Source organism: Panulirus ornatus, chromosome 6 (genome assembly GCF_036320965.1).
Source record: "Panulirus ornatus isolate Po-2019 chromosome 6, ASM3632096v1, whole genome shotgun sequence".
Classification (NCBI taxonomy): domain Eukaryota; kingdom Metazoa; phylum Arthropoda; class Malacostraca; order Decapoda; family Palinuridae; genus Panulirus; species Panulirus ornatus.
The window spans coordinates 44,693,819-44,716,545 of record NC_092229.1 but is presented as its reverse complement, the minus strand read 5'-3'; the positions used below and the strand labels follow the sequence as shown (position 1 = coordinate 44,716,545).

Here is a 22,727-nt window from a genome sequence, read left to right as displayed (position 1 = left end):
GGCAGAGTGGCAGATGTAGGGTGTTATGGTCGGGGTGGTGTGTGAAGTGAGAGGGTAAGGGAGAATAGTTTCCTCAAGAGAGAAGAGGTAGTGAAAGCTTTGAGGAAGAAGAAATCCGGCAAGGCGGTGGGTGTGGACATCATTGCAGTAGGAAAGGGGGTGATTGTGTTTTTGATTGGCTAGTAATGATATTCAATGTATGTATGGATCATGGTGAAGTGCCTGAGGACTAGCAGAATGCATGCATAGTGCCACTATACAATGGCAAAAGGGATAAAGGTGAATGTTCAAACTACAGAGGAATAAGTTTGTTGAGTATTCCTGGGAATTTATATGGGAAAGTATTGAGCGAAAGGGTGAAGGCATGTACAGAGCATCAGATTGGGGAGGAGCAATGTGGTTTCAGAAATGGTAGGGGATATGTGGATCAAGTATCTGCTCTGAGGAATGTGTGTAAGAAATACTTAAAAAAGCAGATGGATTTGTATGTAGCATTTATGGATCTGGGAAAGGCATATGATAGGGTTGACAGAGATGCTTTGTGAAAGGTCTTAAAAATATATGATGTGGAAGGTAAGTTGCTAAAAGCAGTGAAAAGTTTTTACCAAGGATGTAAGGCATGTGTATGAGTAGGAAGAGAGGAGAGTGATTGGTTCCCAGTGAAAGCTGGTCTGCAGCAGGGGTGTGTGATGTCCTCATGGTTGTTTAATTTGTTTACCGATGGGGTGGTTAGGGATGTAAATGCAAGAGTTTTGGAGAGATGGGTGAGCATGCAGTCTGTTGAGGATGAGAGGGCCTGGGAAGTGAGTCAGTTATTGTTCACCAATGAAACAGCTCTGGCAGTTGACTCAAGAGAGAAACTGAAGTTGGTAACTTCCCCAGATCCACAAATGCTACATACAATTCCATTTGTTTTCTAAGTATTTCTCACACACATTCTTAAAAGCAAACACCTGATCCGCACATCCTCTACTACTTCTGAAATCACACTGCTCTTCCCGAATCTGATACTCACTACATGCCTTCACCCTCTCAATCAATACCCTCCCATAAAATTTCCCAGGAATGCTCAACAAACTTATGCCTCTGTAGTTTGAACACTCATCTTTAATCCCTCTGCCTTTGTACAATGGCATTATGCATGCATTCTGCCAATCCTCAGGCATATCAACATGATCCTTACATACACCCAATATCCTTACTGACTAATCAACAACACAGTCACTCCTTTTCTTAATAAATTCTGCAGCAATACCATCCAAACCAGCCGCCTTGCCAGATTTCATTTTCTGCAAAGCTTTCATTACCTCTTCTCTCATAGCCAGACCATTCTCCCTAACCGTCTCACTTTGGACACCACCTCGACCAAAACACCCTATATCTGCCACTCTATCATCAAACACATTCAACAAACCTCCAAAATACTCACTCCATCTCCTTCTTACTTGACCATTACCTGTTATGACTTCCCCCCTTGCCCCCTTCAGCAATGTTCCCATTTGTTCTCTTGTCTTACATACACTATTTACCTCCTTCCAAAACATCATTTTATTTTCCCTAATATTTAATGATACTCTCTCATCCCAACTCTTATTTACCCTCTTTTTCAACCCTTCACCTTCCTCAGTCATTTGTACTCCTTCCTTGTAAGTATTGTCCAAATGCCTCTCTTTTATCTTTAACTTACAACTTTACTTCTTAATCCCACCACTCACTACCCTTTCTAATCTGCCCACCTCCCACCTTTGTCATGCCACATGCATCTTTTGCACATGCCATCACTGTTTCCGTAAATACATCCCATTCCTCACCCACTTCCCTCACATCATTTACTCTCACCTTCTGCCATTCTACACTCAATCTTACTTGGTACTTTCTCTCTATCTCTCATCACTCTCTTTTCCCCAACATTCTATGTTATTTTTCATAAACCTCTGGAAATCTTCACCTTCACCTCCACAAGACAGTGATCAGACATCCCTCCAGCTGCCCCTCTCAGCACATTAGCATCCAAAAGTCCCTCTTTTACATGCCTATCAATTAAAACATAATTCAATGATGCCCTTTCACCATTTCTTCTACTCACATATTTATACTTATGTATATCTCTCTTTTTAAAATATATACTTCTGATCAGTCTTTTTTCAACACACAAATCCAGAAGGTCTTCACCATTTCCATTCACAACAGTGAATACCCCATGTATACTGATTATACCCTAAACTGCCACATTACTCACCTTCACATTTAAATCACACATCACTAATACCCAATCTTGTGCATCAAAGCTGCTGACACACTCACTCAGCTGCTCCCGAAACACTTGCCTCTCATGATCCTTCATTTCATGACCAAGTGCATAAGCACCTATAATCACCCACCTCTCTCCAGCCACTTTCAATTTCACCCACATCAATCTTGAATTTACTTTATTACACTGTATGACACACTCCCACAACTCCTACTTCAGGAATAGCGCTACGCCTTCCTTAGCTCTTGTTCTCTCACCAGCCCCTAGTTTTACTCCTAAGACTTTTCCAAACCATGAACCTTGAGATTCGTTTCAGTCAGAGCCAAACATCTAGGTTTCATTCCTCAAACATACTACCTATCTCTCCTTTTTTCTCATCTTGGTTACATCCACACACATTCAAACATCCCAATCTGAGCCTTCAAGGAGGACAAGCACTCCCTGCTTGACTCCTTCTGTTTCCTCTTTTAGAAACTGAAATACAAGGAAGGGCAGGATTCCAGCCCCCTTCAGTCGCCTTCTACAACACACAAGGATTACATGGAAAGTATTCTTTCCCTCATACCCAGGGATGTGAAGCATCTGGAGTGAACCATGGAAAGGTCTGTGGGGTCTGGATGTGGATATGAAGCTGTGGTTTTGGTGCATTGTACATGACAGCTAGAGACCGAGTGTGAAAGAATGTGGTCTTTTCTGTCTGTTTTCCTGGCGCTACTTCACTGAAGCGAGGGTTAGTGATGCTATTTCCTGTGCGGCAGGGTAATGACAGGAATGGATGAAGGAAAGCAAGTATGAATATGTACACATTTACCTATGGACATGTCTGTGTATATATATATGTATATGTTGATATGTATATGCATGTAAATGTGAGTATATAGGTGTTTATGTATATACATGTGTATATGAGAGGATGGGTCATTCATCATATGCTTCCTGGTGCTACCTCGCTGATACAGGAAACAGTGAGAGGGTCAGATTTGATAAACAGAGAAGAGGTAGTGAAAGCTTTGCGGAAGATGAAAGTTGGCAAGGCGGCACGTTTGGATGGTATTGCGGTGGAATTTATTAAAAAAGGGGGTGACTGTGTTGTTCACTGGTTGGTAAGGATATTCAAAGTATGCATGGTTCATGGTGAAGTGCCTGAGGATTGGCAAAATGCGTGCATAGTGCAATTGTACAAAGGCAAAGGGGATAAAGGTAAATGTTCAAATTACAGAGGTATAAATTTGTTGAGTATTCCCGGGAAATCATATGGGAAGGTATTGATTGAGAGGGTAAAGGCATGCACAGAGCATCAGATTGGGGAAGAGCAGTTTGGTTTCAGAAGTGGTAGAGGAAGTGTGGATCAGTGTTTGCTTTGAAGAATGTACGTGAGAAATACTTAGAAAAACAAATGAATTTGTATTTAGCATTTATGGATCTGGAAAATGCATATGATAGAGTTGAAAGACATGCTTTGTGAAAGGTATGAAGAGTATATGGTGTGGAAGGTAAGTTGCTAGAAGCAGTGAAAAGTTATTATCAAGGATGTAAGGCATGTGTATGAGTAGGAAGAGAGGAAAGAGACTGGTTCCCAGTGAATGTTGGTTTGCAGCAGGGGTGTGTGATGTCACCATGGTTGTTTAATTTATTCATGGAAGGCGAGAACGTTATCTCGGAGACCAAGAATGGGTATGTTTGAAGGAACAGTGGTTCCAACAATGTTGCATGGTTGCGAGTCATGGGCTATAGATAGGGTTGTGCGCAGGAGGATGGATGTGTAGGAAATGAAATGTTTGAGGACAATATGTGGTGTGAGGTGGTTTGACAGAGTAAGTAATGAAAGGGTAAGAGAGATGCGTGGTAATAAAAAGAGTGTGGTTGAGAGAGCAGAAGAGGGTGTTTTGAAATGGTGTGGTCACATGGAGAGAATGAGTGAGGAAAGATTGACAAAGAAGATGCATGTGTCAGAGGTGGAGGGAACGGGGAGAAGTGGGAGACCAAATTGGAGGTGGAAAGACGGAGTGAAAAGGATTTTGAGTGATCAGGGCCTGAACATACAGGAGGGTGAAAGGTATGCAAGGAATAGAGTGAATTGGAACAATGTGGTATACCGGGGTCGACGTGCTGTCAATAGATTGAACTAGGGCATGGGAAGTGTCTGGGGTAAACCATGGAAAGTGGGGCCTGGATGTGGAAAGGGAGCTGTGGTCTCGGTGCGTTACACATGACAGCCAGAGACCGAGTGTGAACAAATGTGGCCATTGTTGTCTTTTCCTATCACTACCTCACGCGTGGTTGGGGAGGCGGGGTGCCATCACAAGAGGCATGCTTAGTGAATGTGTCAGCAATTTTGATGCAAGAGACTAGGTATTAGTGATGGATGATTTATATGCATATGTAAGTGATTTGGCAGTTCAGGATATAATAGGGGGAATGAAGTATTCAGTACTGTGAATGGTAATAATGAAAAGCTTGCAGAGCTGTGCTGAAAAAGGACTTTTTACTGGGAATTGCTGGTTTAAAAGAGGAACATTCACAAGCATACATATGTGAGTATGAAAGATGGACAGTGGGTATCACTGGATTACATATTAATTAAGAGGCAAGTGACAGAGATATTTTTGTATATAAATATGCTGAGGAGGGAGGTAGTGAGATGTCTGATCACCATCTTATGGAGGTATGGGTGAAGATTTGTGGAGGTTTTAAGAAAACAGGAAACAATATCGGTGAGAAGAAAGTGGTAAAAGTGAGTGACTTTGGGATGAAGACTTTTGTGAAGGAATAACAGGAGAGACTGAGAGTAGAATGGGAAAAGGTAAGAGGAAATAAAGTGAGGGAAGTGGATAAGGAATGGGAGGTCCTTAGGGAAGCAATGCTGGCAAGAGACACATATGACATGCGAAAGGTGGGAAGTGGTGCAGATTAGAAAGGGTAAAGACTGGTGGGATTACGAAGTAAAGTTGCCTGTGAAAGAGAAAAGGGAGAAGTTTGGGTGGTACTAAAAGGGAAGGAATGCAAATTATTAGATGTACAAGAGTAAATGATTAGGAGATGTACAAGAGTAAATGATAGGTCAGTAGGAAGGTGCAGGGGTTGAAATGAGGACACCTGAGAGTTGGGGTGAGCAAGTATCAGTAAACTTTAGGGAGAATAAGATGATATTTTGGATGAAAGCTAATAATATGCAAAAAACAAAAGAACAAATAGGAACACTGGTAAAGGGGGTAATAAGGGAATTGGTAACAGGAAATAATGAAGTGAGGAGGGTATAGAATGAGTATTTTTTTGGTCTGTTGAATGTGTTTGATTATAGGGTGAGAGGGTTAGGGTGGTATGCAAAATGAGTCATGGAGAGTGGTTTGGCAAAGAAAGAAGAGGTGGTGAAAGCCTTACATAGGATGAAATGTAGTAAAGCAGCTGGAGTGCATGGTACTGCTCTTGAATTTATTAAGAAAAATGGTGACTGTGTGATTGACTGATCAGTTAGGATTTTCAACATATGTATGGATCATAAGTTTGATGACCTAAACAGCAGTACTAGAAGCAATAATACTGTTGGTGAAAATAAGTTATATTCATTGATACAATCCAGTACTGTGCAAAAACATCTCCAACAATCATGATGAACTGGTAAAAACAGAATATAAAACATCCCAATAAGCAGTCTTGTAACCTTTGCTAGTCACAGCTGCAGTGCTCTCCTCAAATGTTACTCCAATATTTGTGATGGTTTGAATGACTGCTAGGAATGACTGTGGAATGGTTTAGGCTTCCATTCTCACACCTTTTATGAAGTATTTACCACATACCAAAACACTCAATACACCAGGACTAAGTTGGATATCAAAAAAAAAAATTAATTTTTCACAGTGCTGAGGATTTCTTACATTAATAAACTGCTGAAATGTAACAGAAATGAATATGAAATGGAACTGGGCATTTTCTGAAATGGAATTTGACATCTCTATTCAAAATCAATGGCATATCCTTGATCTCCCTACCCCCAACTCATTCTTTCCTCAGCTTATGACACTGATCTTTGTCATTCTTTCTTCATGCATCTTTTGTATGCGCCTACATCTGTCTGACCCTTGTGCTCAGACTGTGCTCATTACCACATCTATCTGACACTTACATGTTCAAACTACCTAACATACATATCGTCCTCAGGCACTTCATTTCTAGCACATCCTCTCTCACTTTTCTTTGTTATCAAGGCTTCTGGCCTTTAAACCACTTATGCTCTAAGATACCTACCCTTGCCTTTAGATATTTGAAAGACAAACAGGTGCGTACAATGTTGATGGATCCATATGTGAATCTACCACACTTTTGAAAACTTTTGCAAGGTTGGTGGCTGTTCAATTTCCTAGAAATCGATTTGTCTACTCTGTATTTATTTTCAAAATCACTTGTTCAGCAATCTTCTTAGAAAAGCGTGGCAGATCACTGCAGAATTTACTGAAAGGTATGCGTAACTCTATGACCCTATTTCCAGTATAATGAAGCAATGGCTAGTATAAATAATGTGAGAATCAAACCAATGTACCTGAGCAAAAGAAGAAACCCTTTGACCTATGCGAATACTTCCACGCTTCTTACTTGGTTTAAAGTTCTCTCTGAGTGGTATTTGATTAACCTCTTCTTCCTTGATCTTAACCAAATCATACCAGCCTTCAATGTTCTGGTTTTTCATTTCCTGAAGAAAAGAATCAAGATTCTGTAAGCATCAGAGTTACAGCATATATTATCAATCAATCTAAGAATTATTCAGGTATACTATTCATAATTGCCTTTTTGTATTGTATGGTGCCCCATCTTTTAAACATTCTCTTATTTTCATACAGCCTCTAAACGTATGTATGCTGTCTTCAGCCATTGCTCCATTTATCCACCACTCTCACTTCCTACAAGTACAGGTTGAATTTCTTTAATCCAGTAATCTCAGGACCTGGCCATTACCAGACCAGAGAAAATGCCAAAAAATGACCACTAAGGGAACCTCCTATGTACATATATGCCCGACTCCTAGTCTTGCCAGCTCATTCCACATACATATTGCTGTGTTATCAAAGGGAGAACAAAGTTTAAAACAGAAAATAATACAACCATTAATGCTTCCAAACAAGGTTTATATTGTTACATCAGATTATATCAGAAGTACCCCAGATGGAAACTGCAATATCTCGGGCAAGGGTCTTTTATGGCATACAACACCAATACAGGGCAGATTCATCAGCATTGTACACTTGTTTTCTGCTGCCAATAACTGTGCAAATTCATGCACAAACTTTGCAGCAGCTTTGTGATGAGTAGTTAAAGTAACAAACAACCATAGGTTGGTAGTTGGCTTTGGTCGACTCTTGTTACTATTGTTGTTTCACTGTTATCATCAAGGCAGCCAGCCCATGCTGTGTCAGTCCCAGCCAGGTGATGGGCTACATGTGTATAGTAAGAGTGGACTTAGAATTATCTTTAACACCTGAAGAAGGTGTTAAAAATTTTTCAGTTGGTGGAATTAGCTTATGTTGATGGCCTTAATGACCATGGCAGTTGATAGGCCTAAAGCCCAAATAACCAACTAAGCAGCCAGGCAGCTGGCTCATACATTCTCTCTCACCTTGTACATACTGCTGTTCGTTGTTTAACAGAGAATAAGAGTTTTTATTGATTCTTTTAATACGACCTTACACTACAAGCACCACACACACTATGTACTGAAATTCCATGTCTCCACTTGAACTTGCAGAATCTTCCTTGCGAATATTCACAGCCATAGTCTGGCTTTAGTTCTCTATGAAAAACTTTGGCCTGCTCAATAGCACCTCCCTAGAAATGCTTACACCTTCATTAGAAGAGCTTAAACTACTTTGTAAATGCTCTGCCTAATTCTATATTCCTGGCACCTTTTCAAGTTTTCCAAAACTTTAAACTTTTCTGTCTTTCATTTTCAGCAAAAAAATAAATATATGAAATTAACAGTACAGTTATTTAGCTCGACTGTGGTGTAAACAAATTTTGGTGCCTTAGTGCTGCTAACAGCACTGCTCTGGTGGCAGATCCACAGCCTCATGGTGGCAGATTCAAAACATGCTGGACCATAAGAATTGCAGGACCACAGAGTGCTGGATTAGAGATATAAAACCTGTATTTCTGTACATCCTTCTTGAACAGGTTTTTTACTTAAATTCAAGTTATGTCCTCTGGTTGTTCTATCCCTACATTTCTCAAAAAATCATTCACCTTGCACAATGTTGACATTTTTTAAAACTTTAAAGGTTGTGATCTGATCATCTCTCACTCTTCTTTTCCTGCAACTTAGCTCTCTTACTTCTGGTTTCATCTTTGTAGCCCTCCTCTGGACATTCTCTATGGTTCTTTTGGCTTCTTTAGGAGCAGTGACCATACCTGGGAAACTTATTCCAGTTTTGGTCTTATATAGGTATGAGAACTTTCTAAATATTTCCTCATCTACATAAATAAAAAAGTTATTCTGATATTTGCCAGCAAACAATTTGTATCCCCAACTATTCTCCTTAAATGGGATTCCGGCAATAGGTCAGGGATGATGTTGACTCCCAATTCCTTTTCACACACAGAATTCTGAAGCTCATTTCATACTAGATAATAAATGTATTGTGGCTGTCTTTTGCTTCGTCCAGTCTTCAATAATTTACATTTGTCCAGGTTGAATTTCATTAACCATGTTTCAGACCACCACTGTTTAGGTCTTCTTGCAAGCGGATGCAATCTCCTTGCTTTTCACTTCCCTCATAAGCTCTGCATCATCTGCAAACTTACTCAGTTAGGATTCTGTACCTCAGGCAAGTTATAAACATAAAGTGAGAAGAGTAATGGTTCCAGAACCAAACCCAGTGGTACTCCACTGGTAACTTCAACCCATATGGAAATGGCATCTCTAGCATGTGTTGTTTGTTCCCTCCCACTGAGATAAACTTTTATCCACTAAAGGGTTTCCCTCTCATTCCTTCTTGATGATCCAGCTTGTTAATCAGCCTCCCATACAGTATAGTGTTGAATGCTTTCTGGCAGTCCAGATACAAACTGTCCACCTAGCCCTCCCTTTTATCCATAAAACTCTTTGAGTTTAACTATTCATGAATTCCTTTCCCCCTAAAAATCTCTCTTCTGTAGATAATCATCTACTTTCTTTCTAACAACCTTTTCCAGAACCTTATACACTACACCTTTAAGTGAGACCAGTCTGTACTTCAACACGTGTGCCTAGTCTCCTTCTTATATAAATATGTATGATGTTAACCTTTTCCTATTCCCTTGGCATTTTTTCTCTCTCCAGTGACATCTTGAACAGCAATTTAAGCAGTTTATCTAATGTATCTGCACACATCTTTAGCACATGTGGTGAAATTTCTTCAGGACCAGAAGTATTATATGGGTAACGTCCCTTCAGTATTCTCTTAATATCCTTTCTAGATATCTAAATAATTTCCAAAATCTCCTCCACATCCCATCTTACTGGCATTGAAACTACAGTGTCTTCTGTGAAATCACTTTTGAACTTGTTTTTCAATTCCTCACATATCCCGACATCATCATCTACAATTTTTCCCTCTAAATTCATAAGCCTAATAAGCTGCTCCTTAAATGACAACTGACAAAAGATTAATTTATGGAAAAGTTTTGGATTTTCACTTGCCTCGTCCACAAAATTCTTTTCACTTCCTTGTTCCTACTTTCTTGTTCTGCTACACTCATATCGTACTCCCTCATACCAAGCTGGAGTGCAGTCTACCTACATTTTTGCTACTACAAAACTCAAAGTTCCTTTGCTTTTTGACATCTTTCATTAAACCAATTCTTCCTCTTTCTTACACGTCCCTCTAAATTTCAAGTCTGAGGTACCCATGTCTCTTCTTTCACTGAAAATTTCACAGAACCACTCATCATAATACTCTTGTTCCTGCATACTGAAGTATATTTCCCAATCTACATTTCTATAAAAAACATTGAGGTTTGTGCAATTTCTTTGATTATCTCTCCTCTTTATGTCCCAGTCATACCTCTGTTCTTTTAATGTCCTTGTTCACCACGTAAATCAACTTAAGCATTACCTGATCACTTCTCCAACTAGAGTATCATGTATAATATTCTCAATATGTGTGTTGATATAGGAAATTTTCCTATAAAATCTAAAAACTTGTGCCTCCATGACAACCCATCACCATGAGAATCCCAATTACCCTAATCTATCTCTTTAGTAACAGAAATCCTCCATTAGCAGTACTTCAACATCTCTAAGAAATGAGTGTTCCATTGCTTAATGAACATCCTGAATGTTTCTTCCTTATTACTGTGTATTTGTTCTGGGATCACTGCAATTCCTTTGAGGATAATAGTAACACCACTATGGTCTTTCTTACAGATACGATGGGACTTCCTTTACCACCACCTTGTAAAGTGGGTTTTCATTTAATGGACATGAAAATAAAATCAACTTAATAAATACAGATATAATAGTCAAGCAAGCATCAAGCACATGTCAGCCAATCATGTGGATTGACTTCCCCTGACATTAAAACAATACTTGATAATAGTGATAGGATGAAAAAAAAAAAAAAACAGCCAATCCATCACATCCTAATTTGATACAAAGTTTTCCACACAAGGAATAAGTCACTGGAGAGGATGGAGAGTAGACTAGGAGGGTGCAGGTGCACTGTCAGAGAGCGGCAGCAGTTCTCAAAAACTCTGCAAGCTCTGACAAACTTATCAATATTGATCTAATTTAGTTTCATTGGGTGATGAGTGATTTGAATGCAAAGGTGAGTAATGTGGCAGTTGAGGGAATAATTGGTGTACATGGGGTGTTCAGTGTTGTACATGGAAGTGGTGAAGAGCTTGTAGATCTATGTGCTGAAAAAGGACTGGTGACTGGGAATACCCTGTTTAAAAAGAGATATATACATAAGTATACGTATGTAAGCAGGAGAGATGTCCAGAGAGCATTACTGGATTACGTGTTAATTGATAGGTGGGTGAAAGAGAGACTTTTGGATGTTAATGTGCTGAGAGGTGCAACTGCAGGGATGTCTGATCATTATCTTGTGGAGGCGAAGGTGAAGATTTGTAGAGGTTTTCAAGAAAGAAGGGAGAGTGTTGGGGTGAAGAGAGTGGTGAGAGTAAGTGAGCTTGGGAAGGAGACTTGTGTGAGGATGTACCAGGAGAGACTGAATGCAGAATGGAAAAAGGTGAGAACAAAGGACGTAAGGGGAGTGGGGAGGAATGGGATGTATTTAGGGAAGCAGTGATGGCTTGCGCAAAAGATGCTTGTGGCATGAAAAGCGTGGCAGGTGGGCAGACTAGAAAGGGTAGTGAGTTGTGGGATGAAGAAGTAAGATTATTAGTGAAAGAGAAGAGATAGGCTTTGGACGATTTTTGCAAGGAAATAATGCAAATGAGTGGGAGATGTATAAAAGAAAGAGGCAGGTCAAGAGAAAGGTAAAAGAGGTGAAAAAGAGGGCAAATGAGAGTTGGGGTGAGAGAGTATCATTAAACTTTTGGGAACATAAAAAGATGTTTTGGAAGGAGGTAAAAAAAAGTGCATAAGACAAGGGAACAAATGGGAACATCAGTGAAGGGGGCTAATGGGGAGGTGATAACAAGAAGTGGCGATATGAGAAGATGGAGTGAGTATTTTGAAGGTTTGTTGAATGTGTTTGATTGTAGAGTGGCAGATATAGGGTGTTTTGGTCGAGGTGGTGTGCAAAGTGAAAGGGTGAGGGAGAATGATTTGGTAAACAGAGAAGAGGTAGTAAAAGCTTTGCGGAAGATGAAAGCCAGCAAGGCAGCGGGTTTGGATGGTATTGCAGTGAAATTTATTAACAAAGGGGGTGACTGTATTGTTGACTGGTTGGTAAGGTTATTTAATGTATGTATGACTCATGGTGAGGTGCCTGAGGATTGGCGGAATGCTTGCATAGTGCCATTGTACAAAGGCAAAGCGGATAGAAGTGAGTGCTCAAATTACAGGGGTATAAGTTTGTTGAGTATACCTGGGAAATTATATGGAAGGGTACTGATTGAGAGGGTGAAGGCATGTACAGAGCATCAGACTGGGGAAGAGCAGCGTGGCTTCAGAAGTGGTAGAGGATGTGTGGATCAAGTGTTTGCTTTAAAGAACGTATGTGAGAAATACTTAGAAAAGCAAATGGATTTGTATGTAGCATTTATGGATCTGGAGAAGGAATATGATAGAGTTGATAGAGATGCTCTGTGGAAAGTATTAAGAATATATGGTGTGGGAGGCAAGTTGTTAGAAGCAGTGAAATGTTTTTATTGAGGATGTAAGGCATGTGTACGTGTGAATGTTGGTTTGCGGCAGGGGTGCGTGATGTCTCCATGGTTCTTTAATTTGTTTATGGATGGGGTTGTTAGGGAGGTGAATGCAAGAGTTTTGGAAAGAGGGGCAAGTATGCAGTCTGTTGTGGATGAGAGAGCTTGGGAAGTGAGTCAGTTGTTGTTCGCTGATGATACAGCGCTGGTGGCTGATTTGGGTGAGAAACTGCAGAAGCTGGTGACTGAGTTTGGTAAAGTGTGTGAAAGAAGAAAGTTAAGAGTAAATGTGAATAAGATCAAGGTTATTAGGTACAGCAGGGTTAAGGGACAAGTCAACTGGGAGATAAGTTTGAATGGAGAAAAACTGGAGGAAGTGAAGTGTTTTAGATATCTAGGAGTGGATCTGGCAGCGGATGGAACCATGGAAGCAGAAGTGAATCATAGGGTGGAGGGGGCGAAAGTTCTGGGAGCGTTGAAGAATGTGTGGAAGTCGAGAACGTTATCTTGGAAAGCAAAAATGGGTATGTTTGAAGGAATAGTGGTTCCAACAATGTTATATGGTTATATGGCTATAGACAGAGTTGTGTGGTGGAGGTTGGATGTGCAGGAAATGAGATGTTTGAGGACAACATGTGGTGTGATGTGGTTTGATCGAGTAAGTAATAATAAGGTAAGAGAGATGTGTGTTAATAAAAAGAGTGTGGTTGAGAGAGCAGAAGAGGGTGTTTTGAAATGGTTTGGTCACATGGAGAGAATGAGTGAGGAAAGATTGACAAAGAGGATATATGTGTCAGAGGTGGAGGGAACGAGGAGAAGTGGGAGACCAAATTGGAGGTGGAAAGATGGAGTAAAAAAGATTTTGAGTGATTGGGGCCTGAACATGCAGGAGGGTGAAAGGCGTGCAAGGAATAAAGTGAATTGGAATGATGTGGTATACCAGGGTCGACGTGCTGTCAATGGATTGAACCAGGGCATGTGAAGCGTCTGGGGTAAACCATGGAAAGTTTTGTGGGGCCTGGATGTGGAAGGGGAGCTGTGGTTTCGGTGCATTATGCATGACAGCTAGAGACTGAGTGTGAACGAATGTGGCCTTTGTTGTCTTTTTCAAGCACTACCTCGTGCACCTGAGGGGGGAGGGGGTTGTCATTTCATGTGTGGCGTGGTGGCGACGGGAATGAATTATGTACATGTGTATACATGTATATGTCTGTGTGTGTATATATATGTATACGTTGAGATGTATAGGTATGTATATGTGCGTGTGTGGACGTGTATGTATATACATGTGTGTGTGGGTGGGTTGGGCCATTCTTTCGTCTGTTTCCTTGCGCTAACTCGCTAACGCAGGAGACAGCGACAAAGTATAATAAATATAAGAATGAATAAATCAATAATATGTTTGTTTTATTTCTGAAACACCAAAATAACATCTGAAGAGTCAATAGTTTTACCTAATAAAGCAAATGTATACTATTCACTTGTGTGAGAACTGACACTACAAGAAACACATTTCCATAGTCACCATGTTATTACAGCCCCTTTAACAGATTTTTCACTTTATGAACATTCTTCAAGAATACATCTCGTCTATTATACGAGGGTCTCTATGTCCTATGAACTATTTACATTGTGTGAATGGACTATCTTCCATTATTTCTTGAAACTTCAAGATATCTTTTATCAAATTGGCTGTCTTTCTTTTCTTGCTATTGTGCGCCCCTCTGGGCAGAAAAGATGAGAACTGATCTCTCTGGCAAGCTTAATTTTCATAACTCCAAGAGTATCATGTGTACTTTCACTTACACAGTCCTTGAATTCCACCATTAATTATCAATTAACACTTAAGTACATTACTTTTAGTGTGACATTACCACCTCTTAACAGTCCTGCCCTCCCTGCAGTGCTTAATAGGACTGCTCCATCCTCTTGCCATGTGTGACATTACCTTTTTTTCACTATACTATTTGCTTTTCTCCCACTCTTCCCTTATCACAAATGTTGAACATCCCAATGAATTCCACCTTACATCTGACATTATTAAGCTTCCCTAAGTACTTCATGGCTTGATGGCTGCAAGTCAAATGTAGCCATAACTAGTAGCCCCCTTCAATTTTCTCTCTTCTTTTATCATGAAAACTGCATCTGGCAGAGCAATAGTCTCCATCTATCTTTAGTAAGAATTTCCATCTTCTATCTCTTATATTATTAACTGGTGTATAATCATACTCCAAGCCAAAAATAATCAGTGATTTACATCCATCAACCTCCAGCTTTACATATCTTTCTCATTTTGGTGCCATACATTCTTCAGCTACATCCCTCTATGTAGAAGTGTCAAACACTGTGTCTCAAATATTTCTGTAATCTCTCTTTCAGCCAGCAAGCACTAGTTCTGTATGATCTGTACTTTTCTCAACCTTACATCAATGAGCCCATACAATTCCTCGACTGCTTCATCTCTGACAGCACTTTGTCTTCAAACTTAACTGCTGTTTCACATGTTAGCAAGGTAGTGCCAGGAACATGTGAATTAAAAGCCACATCCACTCACATCCATTCTCTAGCTGTCATACTTAATGCACCAAAACCACAGAACCCTTTCCACAAGGCTCCATAGACCTCTCCATTACTTAGCCCGATGCTTCACATACCCCGGTTCAGTCCACTGACAGGAAGTCAACCATAGTCTAATTTATTACATGGTCAGGAACTTATACAGCTTATGTATATTCAGCAGCTAAACAACACAAATGAGAATACATGCTCCTCTCTAATAGTCATGTAATTCTTCTTCATGAAATCCAGTAACTTGATTAATAATAGGCTTGGATTAAGAAATTTGTATATAGAGGTTGAACCTCTCTAATCTGGAACTCTGCGGTCCGGTAACTCCCATGGCCCGACATGTTCTGAATCTCCTGCCATTAGTTTGTGGATCTGCCACTAGGGTGGCACTGTTAGCAGCGCTGAGGCAACAAAATCTGTTTACACTATAGCTGAGGTAATTAAAAGTCGTTAATTTCTTATATTCATTTTTTTGCTGAAAATGAAAGCTAGAAAAGTTTAAAGTTTGGGAAAACTTTGAAAAATGCCATTAGTACAGAATTTGGCAGTGCACTTATTAGGTGGTTTAAGCTACCACACAGCGAAGGTGTAAGCATTTCTGGAGAGATGCTTACTGAGCAAGCCAAAGTTTTACAAAAAGAACTAAAGTTAGACTATGACTGAAAATTTGCAAGGATGGTTATGCAATTTTACATAGAGACATGGAAATTCAGTACACAGTGTGTGCGGTGAAAAGCGTAGGGCTGACATGAAAGGTTGTAGTGTAAGGTCATATCAAAAGAATTTAAAAAAAAATTCCTATTCTCTATTAAACAACCAACAATAATATGTACAGGGTGAGAGAGTGTACGAGCCAGCTGCCTGACTGGGATTGGTGCTGCAGCGCAGACTGACTTCCCTGATGATAACAATAAAACAACAATTGTAACAAGAGTCGACCAAAGCCAACTACCAACCTATAGTCATTCGTTACATTAACTGCTCATCACATAGCTGCAGCAAAGTTTGTGCATGAATTAGTACAGTTAGTGACAGCAGAAAACTTGGCCCCAGAACAAGTGTATGATGCTGATGAATCTGCCCTGTACTGATGTTGTATGCCATGACATACCCTTGCAGAGTCTCAATCTGGGGGAACTCATGATGCAATCCGATGTAACAATAAAATCCTTGTTTAGAAGCATTAATGGTTGTATTATTTCCTGTTTTAAGCTTTGTTCTACCTTTGATAACACAGTAATATGTATGTGGAAAGATCTGGCAAGACCAGGGGTCAGGCGTATATTCATAAAGGGGGTTCCCTTAGGGGTCAATCTTAATGTTCAAAATACAAGGCTTGGAAAATTATTCATTTCAGATTTTTGTATGCTTTCCAATTCCAATATAATTCTAATGCTAACACCGACATCTAATCATGGCTATTCATAAAACTTCAAAGGTTCTTTTATCAACATTTTGTCATAGTAACCATTTTCTGTTACCCAAATAGTTTATCTTATCCATAAATGATGAATTAAAACAGACTATGCCACTGCAATCAATAATGAATGATCAGGGCACCACTAGTTACAATTATGTTTGAATTGTTAGTAGCATTAAGCCTAAGTAAGGCCATGTATCTTAAAAAATCATTCTAACACAAACTTTACACTTAATCACACTCCAAAGAATAGATTCCTATTTTTTTCACTCTAAAATTGGTACACGCAAGTTTTAGTGATTAAGATGCTATTTATTAACATGATATGGCTCCTGTTTTCTATAAAAATCTCTCTGACTAAAGTACCTACTTTTACTCTATATAATGTTATCATACAATACTTACAAAATCAAAAGCACACCAAAATTGAAATAACAAAGAACTGTCACCAAATAGCTACTTACTGCAAGAGGCACATTCACACTGCCAAGCAAGTTCCTTGTTCCTTTCATCTGAAAACTAGTTGCAGCATCTCTGACCAAGCGACTGAGTGCCTGAAAGTTTTTCACTCCACCAAGCTGCTCCACCGCAACCTCCTGTGGCTTATGCCTGGAAATTGTTGATGGGTTAGACTTGACAGACGAAACATGTTTTAATATACTTTTCCCCTCTCACCCAGATTCCTGAAACCTTCATTCAATAGTGTTGTTCCTTAATTTTTTTTAAACCTAATCACAGTGTCATACACCTCTGTGGCTGTTTCTATTACTACACTCTTCACATACCTCAAAACTACCTCACTCTTCCTTTGTGCTGTTTCATAAGTATCCCAAAGTTTTTAATATCTTTCGGAAGTGAAACCTTATATATACTGAAACAAAATGTTAACCATATCATTATCATACTACCTGACAAGCCCCCACTCAGTTCAGTGAATGGGAAAATCCCAAGTTATCGCAAGACTGCTCACATTAAGGATATGGAGAGCATCCAAAGAAATCACCTTGGATGGGGAACCAATCTAGGAAATGGAAGCTTTCTACAAAAAATGTGGAATCATACACAATATCTTTCGCCTACTAACAACTGCTGTGCTGTACATAGTATGAGATTCCTCTAGCAGTTGACTGTAAGTGTGTTGTAAACATTTTTGGACATTCAAAAATCTCATACACAGTAAACAGTGGAGCAGTAAGTAAGGAAGATACAACTATAATAACAACTTGGACAAAGTTTCAAAATTCTCTGACCACATCTTTTCAACTTGGCTGGTTAGTAGCCATCAAAATGCTGTGGACTGTACATCAGTGTTGCACCAAGAAGCAAAGAAAATATATACAAATTTATATAAATAATATATATATATATATTATTTATTATTTATTTTGCTTTGTCGCTGTCTCCCGCGTTTGCGAGGCAGCGCAAGGAAACAGACGAAAGAAATGACCCAACCCACCCACATACACATGTATATACATACACGTCCCCACACGCAAATATACATACCTATACATCTCAATGTACACATATATATACACACACAGACATATACATATATACACATGCACACAATTCACACTGTCTGCCTTTATTCATTCCCATCGCCACCTTGCCACACATGTAATAACATCCCCCTCACCCCTCATGTGTGCGAGGTAGCACTAGGAAAAGACAACAAAAGCCCAATTTGTTCACACTCAGTCTCTAGCTGTCATGTAATAATGCCCGAAACCACAGCTCCCTTTCCACATCCAAGCCCCACACAACTTTCCATGGTTTACTCCAGATGCTTCACATGCCCTGATTCAATCCATTGACAGCACATCGACCCTGGTATACCACATCGATCCAATTCACTCTATTCCTTGCTCGCCTTTCACCCTCCTGCATGTTCAGGCCCCGATCACTCAAAATCTTTTTCACTCCATCTTTCCACCTCCAATTTGGTCTCCCACTTCTCCTCGTTCCCTTCACCTCTGACACATATATCCTCTTGGTCAATCTTTCCTCACTCATTCTCTCCATGTGCCCAAACCATTTCAAAACACCCTCTTCGGCTGTCTCAACCACGCTCTTCTTATTTCCACACATCTCTCTTCCATTTACATTACTTACTCGATCAAACCACCTCACACCACATATTGTCCTCAAACATCTCATTTCCAGCACATCCACCCTCCTTCGCACTACTCTATCCATAGCCCACGCCTCACAACCATACAACATTGTTGGAACCACTAATCCTTCAAACATAGCCATTTTTGCTTTCAAAGATAATGTTCTCGACTTCCACACATTCTTCAAGGCTCCCAGGATTTTCGCCCCCTCCCCCAACCTATGATTCACTTCTGCTTCCATAGTTCCATCCGCTGCCAGATCCACTCCCAGATATCTTAAACACTTTACTTCCTCCAGTTTTTCTCCATTCAAACTTACCTTTCAATATATATTATATATATTATATATATCATCCCTGGGGATAGGGGAGAAAGAATACTTCCCACGTATTCCCTGCGTGTCGTAGAAGGCGACTAAAAGGGAAGGGAGCGGGGGGCTGGAAATCCTCCCCTTTCGTTTTTTTTTTAATTTTCCAAAAGAAGGAACAGAGAAGGGGGCCAGGTGAGGATATTCCCTAAATGGCCCAGTCCTCTCTTCTTAACGCTACCTCGCTAACGCGGGAAATGGCGAATAGTTTGAAAGAAGAAAATATATATATATATATTTTTTTTTTCTTTTTTTGCTTTGTCGCTGTCTCCCACATTTGCGAGGTAGCGCAAGGAAACAGACGAAAAAAATGGCCCAAACCACCCCCATACACATGTATATACATACGTCCACACACGCAAATATACATACCTACACAGCTTTCCAAGGTTTACCCCAGACGCTTCACATGCCCTGATTCAATCCACTGACAGCACGTCAACCCCGGTATACCACATCGATCCAATTCACTCTATTCCTTGCCCTCCTTTCACCCTCCTGCATGTTCAGGCCCCGATCACACAAAATCTTTTTCACTCCATCTTTCCACCTCCAATTTGGTCTCCCACTTCTCCTCGTTCCCTCCACCTCCGACACATATATCCTCTTGGTCAATCTTTCCTCACTCATTCTCTCCATGTGCCCAAACCATTTCAAAACACCCTCTTCTGCTCTCTCAACCACGCGCTTTTTATTTCCACACATCTCTCTTACCCTTACATTACTTACTCGATCAAACCACCTCACACCACACATTGTCCTCAAAAATACTCATTTCCAGCACATCCATCCTCCTGCGCACAACTCTATCCATAGCCCAAGCCTCGCAACCATACAACATTGTTGGAACCACTATTCCTTCAAACGTACCCATTTTTGCTTTCCGAGATAATGTTCTCGACTTCCACACATTCTTCAAGGCTCCCAGGATTTTCGCCCCCTCCCCCACCCTATGATCCACTTCCGCTTCCATGGTTCCATCCGCTGCCAGATCCACTCCCAGATATCTAAAACACTTTACTTCCTCCAGTTTTTCTCCATTCAAACTTACCTCCCAATTGACTTGACCCTCAACCCTACTGTACCTAATAACCTTGCTCTTATTCACATTTAGTCTTAACTTTCTTCTTTCACACACTTTACCAAACTCAGTCAGCAGCTTCTGCAGTTTCTCACATGAATCAGCCACCAGCACTGAATATATATATATATATATATATATATATATATATATAATGTGTACATTGAGATGTATAGGTATGCATATTGCGTGTGTGAAAGTGTATGTATGTACATGTGTATGTGGGTGGGTTGGGCCATTCTTTCGTCTGTTTCCTTGCGCTACCTCTCTAACGCGGGAGACAACGACAAAGCAAAATAAATAAATAAATATATATATTATATATATCTATTATACTTTGTCGCTGTCTCCCGCGTTAGCGAGGTAGCGCAAGGAAACTGACAAAAGAATGGCCCAACCTACCCACATACACATGTATATACATACACGTTCACACACAGCACGTATACAAACCTATACATCTCAATGTATACATATATATACACACACAGACATATACATATATATACACACACAGACATATACATATATACACATGTACATAATTCATACTGTCTGCCCTTATTCATTCCCGTCGCCACCCTGCCATAAATGAAATGACAACCCCCTCCCCCTTCGTTGTCATTCTTTCCTCACTCATTCTCTCCATGCAACCAAACCATTTCAATACACCCTCTTCTGCTCTCTACACCACACTCATTTTATTCCCTCACATCTCTCTTACCCTTTCATTACTCGCTCAAACCACCTCATACCATATATTGTCCTCAAACATCTCATTTCCAACACATCCAACCTCCTCTGCACAACCCTATCTGTAATCCACGCCTCGCAACTATATAACATTGTCAGAACTACTATTCCTTCAAACATACCCATTTTGCTTTACGAGATAATGTTCTCGCCTTTCACACATTTTTCAATGCTCCCAGAACCTTCGCCAACTCCCTCACCCTGTGACTCACTTCCACTTCCATGGTTCTATCCGCTGCCAAATTCATACATATTTATATTTATTTTGCTTTGTTGCAGTCTCCTGCATTTGCGAGGTAGCGCAAGGAAACAGATGAAAGAAATGGCCCCATACACATGTATATACATACACGTCCACACACGCAAATATACATACCTATACATCTCAATGTACACATATATATACACACAAAGACATATACATATATACACATGCACACAATTCACAGTCTGCCTTTATTCATTCCCATCACCACCTCGCCACACATGGAATAACATCCCCCTCCCCCCTCATGTGTGCGAGGTAGCACTAGGAAAAGACAACAAAAGCCCAATTTGTTCACACTCAGTCTCTAGCTGTCATGTAATAATGCCCGAAACCACAGCTCCCTTTCCACATCCAAGCCCCACACAACTTTCCATGGTTTACTCCAGATGCTTCACATGCCCTGATTCAATCCATTGACAGCACGTCGACCCCGGTATACCAAATTGATCCAATTCACTCTATTCCTTGCCCTCCTTTCACCCTCCTGCATGTTCAGGCCCCAATCACTTAAAATCTTTTTCACTCCAACTTTCCACCTCCAATTTCGTCTCCCACTTCTCCTCGTTCCCTTCACCTCCGACACATATATCCTCTTGGTCAATCTTTCCTCACTCATTCTCTCCATGTGCCCAAACCATTTCAAAACACCCTCTTCTGCTCTCTCAACCACGCTCCTCTTATTTCGACTTCCAAACATTCTTCAACACTCCCAGAACTTTCGCCCCCTCCCTCACCCTATGATTCACTTCCGCTTCCATGGTTCCATCCGCTGCCAAATCCACTCCCAGATATCTAAAACACTTCTCTTCCTCCAGTTTTTCTCCATTCAAACTTACCTCCCAATTGATTTGTCCCTCAACCCTACTGTACCTAATAACCTTGCTCTTGTTCACATTTACTCTCAACTTTCTTCTTTCACACACTTTACCAAACTCAGTCACCAGCTTCTGCAGTTTCTCACATGAATCAGCCACCAGTGCTGTATCAATCAGTAAACAACAACTGACTCACTTCCCAAGCTCTCTCATCCACAACACACTGCATACTTGCCCCTCTTTCCAAAACTCTTGCATTCACCTCCCTCACAGCCCCATCCATAAACAAATTAAACAACCATGGAGACATCATGCACCCCTGCCACAAACCTACATTCACTGAGAAACAATCACTTTCCTCTCTTCCTACACGCACACATGCCTTACATCCTCGATAAAAACTTTTCACTGCTTCTAACATCTTGCCTCCCACACCATATATTCTTAATACCTTCCACAGAGCATCTCTATCAACTCTATCATATGCCTTCTCCAGATCCATAAATACTACATACAAATCCATTTGCTTTTCTAAGTATTTCTCACATACATTCTTCAAAGCAAACAACTGATCCACACATCCTCTACCACTTCTGAAATCACACTGCTCTTCCCCAATCTGATGCTCTGTACATGCCTTCACCCTCTCAATCAATACCCTCCCATATAATTTACCAGGAATACTCAACAGACTTATACCTCTGTAATTTGAGCACTCATTTTCATCTCCTTTGCCTTTGTACAATGGCACTATGCAAGCATTCTGCCAATCCTCAGGCACCTCA

General features: G+C 40.3%; 1 protein-coding gene across 5 annotated transcripts in view; it reads right to left on the bottom strand.

The window, feature by feature from the left end:
• Nucleotides 1–22,727, bottom strand: part of LOC139749181 (protein unc-13 homolog 4B-like) — a 407,928-nt gene that overhangs the window by 291,514 nt on the left and 93,687 nt on the right. For all 5 annotated transcript variants that reach the window (XR_011712899.1, XM_071662845.1, XM_071662842.1 and 2 more), the window contains exons 6-7: nucleotides 17,006–17,150; nucleotides 6,789–6,938 (exon numbers count right to left, since the gene is read on the bottom strand). Coding sequence is in view for 4 of the 5 variants with exons in the window: in XM_071662845.1 (XP_071518946.1) it covers nucleotides 6,789–6,938; nucleotides 17,006–17,150 (295 nt within the window). In the remaining variant the exon portion in view is untranslated. The remainder of the gene's footprint in view (nucleotides 1–6,788; nucleotides 6,939–17,005; nucleotides 17,151–22,727) is intronic.